The 6,642-nt window shown below is 49.4% G+C and overlaps 1 protein-coding gene across 1 annotated transcript; it reads right to left on the minus strand.

The window, feature by feature from the left end:
• Window positions 1–3,869: 3,869 nt before the first annotated feature.
• LOC138929576 (uncharacterized) lies at window positions 3,870–6,427 on the minus strand. The gene is made up of 2 exons (XM_070288985.1): window positions 5,513–6,427; window positions 3,870–5,444 (listed from the first exon to the last, which is right to left on the minus strand). Exons 1-2 carry the CDS (start codon window positions 6,425–6,427, stop codon window positions 3,870–3,872), a joined length of 2,490 nt encoding a protein of 829 aa, XP_070145086.1.
• Window positions 6,428–6,642: the final 215 nt, after the last annotated feature.

Consider the following 6,642-nt stretch of genomic DNA (forward strand, 5'->3'; position numbering starts at 1 on the left):
CCTTATCTCCGCTATTTTGCACTTGCATACGGCAAGTGCACAAATATACACACACACACACGTATTGGTTCCGAAATACAGCACCGGTCAATCAAATAAGACCAGACAAATAAAATTATTTTAAATTATTTTATATTAAAATTCCAACTATCCGATTAAGTTAGAAATCAAAGTGTGCTTCCATATACGCATTAGTGTGACCGTATTTTCGTAATTCCGTATTTAATTCAAATATTCTCGATTTAAATTCCTTACGAGAAAAATACAATTTTCCACAAATAATAATTATTTCAAAAATAATTATTACGAGTCCGATTGGTTCCTAAATTCCCAATCCAACTTCGACCTATAAATTATTTTGTAATATATACCTATTGTAACGACCCTCTTTTGGGGTGCTCGGCCTAGCTCGCCGGAGTCGGGGTTCGTACAGAAAATTTGTAGTGTCCGAGTCCCTCGTGTCCCAATAATCAGTAAATAGGCAAGAGGAGAGAGGTAATTTTAATACAAGCTTTATTGATCAAGATATATAGTGAAACCTGTGGAAAGAATACAGTGTGGTTGCTGCTGTGGGGGTGTCTTGTTGATACCCTGGTTGCGGGTAGATCCGTGTCCCGGTCTTCGATGGTGCTCAGCCGGCTGGCTGACGATGATACCCGGTGGTGGGTGATGCGACGCTGCGACTAGGGTCCAGTGGGTCGACTTGTGGTTACCCTGCTCGGGCGATGCGACTGCTGATCGTCGGCGTGGCGATACCCTGTATCGGTGATGCGATCGTCGGTGATCGGCTTGTGAGTACCCTGTTTGGGTGATGCGACTGTCTCGTGGTCGGCTTGTGAATACCCTGTTCGGGCGATGCGACTGTATCGTAGTCGGCTTGTAAATACCCTGTTCGGGCGATGCGACTGTATCGTAGTCGGCTTGTAAATACCCTGTTCGGGCGATGCGACTGTATCGTAGTCGGCTTGTAAATACCCTGTTCGGGCGACGCGACTGTCTCGTGGTCGGCTTGTGAATACCCTGTTCGGGCGATGCGACTGTATCGTAGTCGGCTTGTAAATACCCTGCTCGGGCGATGCGACTGTATCGTAGTCGGCGTGTAAATACCCTGTTCGGGCGATGCGACTGTATCGTAGTCGGCGTGTAAATACCCTGTTCGGGCGATGCGACTGTATCGTAGTCGGCTTGTAAATACCCTGTTCGGGCGATGCGACTGTATCGTAGTCGGCTTGTAAATACCCTGTTCGGGCGATGCGACTGTATCGTAGTCGGCTTGTAAATACCCTGTTCGGGCGACGCGACTAGGGTGCGTGACCGTTGCGGCTGGCCGCTGTCGTGGTCACGGTAGGTGGGTCCGGGTGCCGTCACTCGAGGTGAGCGATCGTTGTGCCTAAGCTCGCACCGTCCCTAACGCCTTTCTGCTACCCTGTAGCTATCAAGATCCGCCGGCAAGGGCCAGATCTTCTCCCCTCCTATGCTTGCTTGGCGAATGTGGCGAACCTCATTCGACGCCCTCCCCTATTCCTGATCTGCCATCCAAGGGCCAGGTCAGAACCCCAAGTCTATACTACCTGTACGGCGAGGTCATACGGACCGCGCTCGATACCCTGTTTCCGCGAGATCTGCCATGCAAGGGCCCGACCTCGTCCCACGGCTGACTATCTGTGCGAAGTCCGCCAACTAGGGCCAAACTCCGCTCCTCCCAGCTACTTCGTTAGATCCGCCTGCAGGGGGCCAGATCTAGACCTAACGCTACCTTCACCTTTCCTACCTTCTTTTCTATTAAGGTCCGCCGCCAGGGCCAAACCTTATTCTACTGCTAAAGCTAGGATTAGTACTACTTGTTAACTCACCAGTTGACTGCTCGGCTGCTCTGCAAAAGTAAAGTTGCACTGGCCGGTGCGTCGCTTTATATAGCCGGTCGGCAGCTGTTCTCCCCCGATCGATAATCGATAATTCCCCGATGGCCGATAGGCAGGGCGTTGCCAGATCGATCGTATCCATTCGATTATCGTCAGCTGTTCCGGGCTGGACGCGCTATTCCTTGGCCGGCGTTGCCACTACTATTCTTAATCTTATTTGAAAGCTTAATTCTACTTATGGATTATATTTGTTGTTGCGACGTGGGTCGTCGCACTCCCCCCTCCTTTGCCAGTTTAAATTTTCGAGGTGGTTCTGATGACTTCTCCTGCCAATCTAGCTGGGTTGACCCGTTATTGAATTTGACCATTGTGCTAGTGTTCCTGTGTGAGTGTATTTGTGTTATTAGGTTCGGTGTTGTCGAGTGCTATTCCCTGTTCTCCTAAGTATTTCTTCATGTTATTTACATATGCTCTTTGTGTCTTGCCCGACCCTATCTCTTTTACTACTGCTATTACTGGGGACTCTAGCTTTATGACTCTGAATGGACCCTCAAACTTCGGTGCGAGCTTGGCAGAGAACTTGTCGTACGCTTTTGACAGTGGGTGTTGTCGAACCCACACCATGTCCCCCTTTTTCGGCTTCCATTCGCGTTTCCTCAGGTTATATGTTCTGGCTTGATCCTGCGCTGCTTTTCCCATGTTCTTTCTTGCTAGCTCACATGTTTCCTTGATTCGCGCCATTCTTTCTTCCGTGGTCTCCTCGTTTATCGCTGAGCCTTTCGTTGTTTCATCGAACAGACTTCCCGGCAGCCTTGGTTCTCTCCCGTACGTGAGGTATGCCGGGCTGTATCCAGTTGATTCCGATCGGCTGCTGTTAAATGCTAGTGTCAGCTCCGGTAGTACGTCGTCCCATCGGTCGTGCCTTTCTCCCGCGAACTGTGCGATCATGGTTTTTTACGGTTCGGTTCGCACGTTCAGTCGGGTTTTCTTGCGGTGTATATGGAGCCGTGAACTGCTGGTGTACTCCCCATTTTGACATCTGCAGCCTGAATTTGTGGCTTGTGAACTGTACTCCGTTGTCTGAGATTAACACCTTTGGAGCCCCGGTGCGTGCTAGTATTTTCTCCCGAAACGTTTTGAGGACTGCGTCTGTGGTCGCTTTCCGTATTGCTGTCAGCTCTACCCATTTTGTGAACTTGTCAATGAATACCAGTAGCATATTGTTGCCGTGACTTGACCTTGGTAATGGGCCCACGAAATCGACGCATAGTGTTTCACCCGGTGCCTCCGCTATCTGTGTGAGCATTCTTCCGGATGCCTGCTGTTGTGACACCTTGTATTGTTGGCATGTCGTGCATCGGTCAATATAATTCTTGACTTCCCGATGCATTCCTGGCCAGTAGTATCGCGTAGCAATCCTGTGCTTGGTCTTTCTTACTCCCAGGTGTCCTGCCGTTGCTGTTTTGTGGTTTTCTTCCAATACTCTCGCTCGTTGGTGTTTGCCTACGCAGAGTTTCCAGGGTTGTATGTCTTCGTCTGCTGCCCATGACGGTAGGTGTCTATATAATTTGTTGTTTTCGACACAGTAGTCTGGCCACCGACTCGGATTCTTCTCAATGTCTATTAGTTTTTCTCTAATCCATTTGTCTTCCGCTATCTCGGCACTTTGGGCCTCTTCGGTAGGTTGTCTTGACAGTGTATCGGCTACTACATTGAGTTTACCCTTCCGATATCGTACCTCGAATGAGTATGGTTGTAGTGCTAGTGCCCATCTCGCCACCCGTCCTGACGGACTCTCTATGGAGTTCAGCCACTTTAACGCCAGGTGATCCGTTATTACCACGAAGTGGTATCCTTCCAGGTACATCCTCATCTTGTGTATACCCCAGTGTATCGCGAGGCATTCTTTTTCTGTTGCTGAGTAGTTCATTTCCTCCTTCCTTAGTTTGCGGCTCGCATATGAGATGACGTGTTCTCCGTCGTCGTCTTCTTGCGTGAGTACTGCCCCTAAGCGCAGTTGCTTGCATCTGTTTGCAATATGAATGTCTTTGTGAAATCTGGGCATGCGAGTACTGGTGCTTCTGTCAGTGCCTTTTTTAGTTCTTCTGTTGCTCTTCCGTGTTCTTCTGTCCACTCGAACTTCGCGTTCTTCTTTATCAACTCAAACAACGGCTTCGCGATTTCGGTGAATCTGGGTACGAACCTTCTGTACCATGAGGCGACTCCCAGGAAGCTGTGAACTTGTTTTGTCGTTGTCGGCTCGGGCAGGTCCTTGATTGCGGCTATTTTGTCGGGGTCTGTGTGTATCCCCCTCGCGCTTACTACGTGGCCTAGGTACTTCAACTTGTCCTGGAAGAAATGGCACTTTTCCGGGTTGATTCGTAAGTTCGCTTTCCGTAGCCTTGCCAGTACCTCATGGAGCTTTTCCAGGTGTTCTCTCTTTGTTCTACCGATCACTACAATGTCGTCGAGGTAGGCGAACGCGAATGGTTCCATCTCCGGGCCTATCACTGAATCCAGTGCCCTTTGGAACGTTGCTGGTGCGGTGTGCAGACCGAATGGCATGACCTTCCATTGGAATAATCCTCGTCCCGGTACTGTAAATGCCGTGTACTGTTTGCTGTTTTCTTCCATGGGTATTTGCCAGTAGCCGTTCTTTAGGTCCAGTGTGCTGATATACTTTGCCTCTCTCAGTTGGTTAAGGATGTGGTCCATCCGTGGTACTGGGTATGCGTCTCGTTCCGAGTGCGTGTTCAACTGCCGGTAGTCAATACATAGCCTCCACTGGTTGTTCTTTTTTTTAACGAGCACTACCGGTGAGCTATATGCTGAGTGTGAGGGTTCGATCAGGTCTTGTTGTAGGAGTTCCTCCACTAGGTCGTGAATTATCTTCTGCATTGCCGGGTTTTTCGGATAGTACCTTTGCTTCAGTGGTCTGTCGTGTTTCATGTATATCTTGTGTTTTGCAATGTGACTTGTTCCGTGGATTTCACCCATCAGCTTTAGTTGCCTTTTTAGGAATTCCTCGACTTCTGCCTCTGTCGGTTCGGCTGCCGCTATTCCTACTTTCTGGTGTTTCTGCTGTTTTCCAGTCTGTGGCTTGAGCTGAGTGGTTAATCCTCCGCACCGCAGTGTCGTATCCCACTGTGCCAAGAAGTCTACCCCTAGTAGTATACCTCCGATAACGTCGTCCAGAATTAGTAGCGTTATTTCTGCTTTTCTTTCCCCTAGCTCGATCTTTAGACGTAGTTCTTCTGTGGCCGTTGTTGTAGTTCCATCCGCTAGATTTATTACCTCGTCTGTTGGTTGGACTTCGCCATACTGTCGGAGTTTGTCTGCTAGTTTTTCACTTATGAAACTTCTCGTTGCGCCTGTGTCGACTATTCCTTCGACCTGCACGCCTGCCACCTTGACTTGGGCGATGATCTTCCGGCCGTCAAACCTGATCATCGTCTCTGGTGGTATGTCTGGGTTGGCACTGGGTGTCCCACCTGTCTCCCAGCGCCTCTTCCGTTTCCCTCGTATCTTCTGCAGCAGTCGATTGTTCTTGTGTTGTCCCTTCCGCATATCCAGCAGAACAGTCTCGCCGGGTTGTTACACCGATGCGCCATATGCCCTGGTTGTTTGCATCGTCTGCACAGGTTGTTTACGTTGGGTGTTCCTGCCGTTCTTGCTTGTGTCTGCTGTGGATACTGTGTTCCTAAGGCTTCGAATTCCTCCGTTAGCCTTAGGTAGTCCTGTAGCGACTGTACTTCACTACGTTTGGCATATCTCTTGAACTCCACGGTGCTGTTCCTATATGTCCATTCTAGTTTTTGTTCCTCGCTTAGTGTGGTGTGCGACATCATCTTCCGTAGTTCCCGTACGTAGTCTTTTGCGGGTTCCTGTGCGTACTGCTGACGTCTCGTTATCCGCTCCATTGCTCGTTCCCTATAGTCCGCCGGTACGTAATACCGCGTAACCTGTGCCTTGAACGTTGCCCAATCGTGGATCTTTTCTGGGTTTGTCCGCCACCAGTCTAGGGCTGCACCTTTCAGTATTACCACTGCTGCCGCTGTAATGTTTTCTAGCCCTATATCATAGGCTGCTGCCAGTTCTTCCAACCGTGTTATGAACTCTAACGCGTCTCCTGACCCGTCGAATGTTTCGCCCCATCCTCGGATGGTATTTATGGCTGACGCGCGTTCCGATTGGCTGTTCCTTTTGTGTTCCGGCTTTGGCGAGCCTTCTTGAGTTTTTTCGGAGCTTGCTTCCTCCAAGTCTTTTTCTGTATCCGCGCTGCTTGTTGGTTTCCTTTCTTTTTCCGCCTGTAGCATTGCTGTGATCACTTCCCAGTTTACCTCCACTACGGGGCTTTGTTTGTTCTTTGCGTGTCGCTGGCTTAGTTCTCTCAGCCTGTTGACTCTTCCCTCGTCGTGGTCTCCGTTTTTTATGAAGTCCGATAGCTGGCGTCGTAGGTCTTCCACTATCAGCTCTGGTTCCATTCCAAACTCCCTTATGTATTCTTCCAGCTGGGTCTTGTTTAGACTTGTTACCCATCCGCGGGTTAACTTCTCTGTTGCCATGGTTTTTTACTTTGTTATTAAGGACTACGAGGTTTTCAGGACGTTGGGCGCCACTGTAACGACCCTCTTTTGGGGTGCTCGGCCTAGCTCGCCGGAGTCGGGGTTCGTACAGAAAATTTGTAGTGTCCGAGTCCCTCGTGTCCCAATAATCAGTAAATAGGCAAGAGGAGAGAGGTAATTTTAATACAAGCTTTATTGATCAAGATATATAGTGA

Source organism: Drosophila kikkawai, unplaced genomic scaffold (genome assembly GCF_030179895.1).
Source record: "Drosophila kikkawai strain 14028-0561.14 unplaced genomic scaffold, DkikHiC1v2 scaffold_50, whole genome shotgun sequence".
Lineage (NCBI taxonomy): Eukaryota > Metazoa > Arthropoda > Insecta > Diptera > Drosophilidae > Drosophila > Drosophila kikkawai.

Bases quoted from the DNA above. Each gene is read 5' to 3' on its own strand.
- LOC138929576 (XM_070288985.1), bottom strand. From the start codon at position 6,427: ATGGCAACAGAGAAGTTAACCCGCGGATGGGTAACAAGTCTAAACAAG. The intron at 5,445-5,512 runs GTAAACAACCTG...CAACCCGGCGAG, and splicing joins GAACGGCAGGAACACCCAAC to ACTGTTCTGCTGGATATGCG.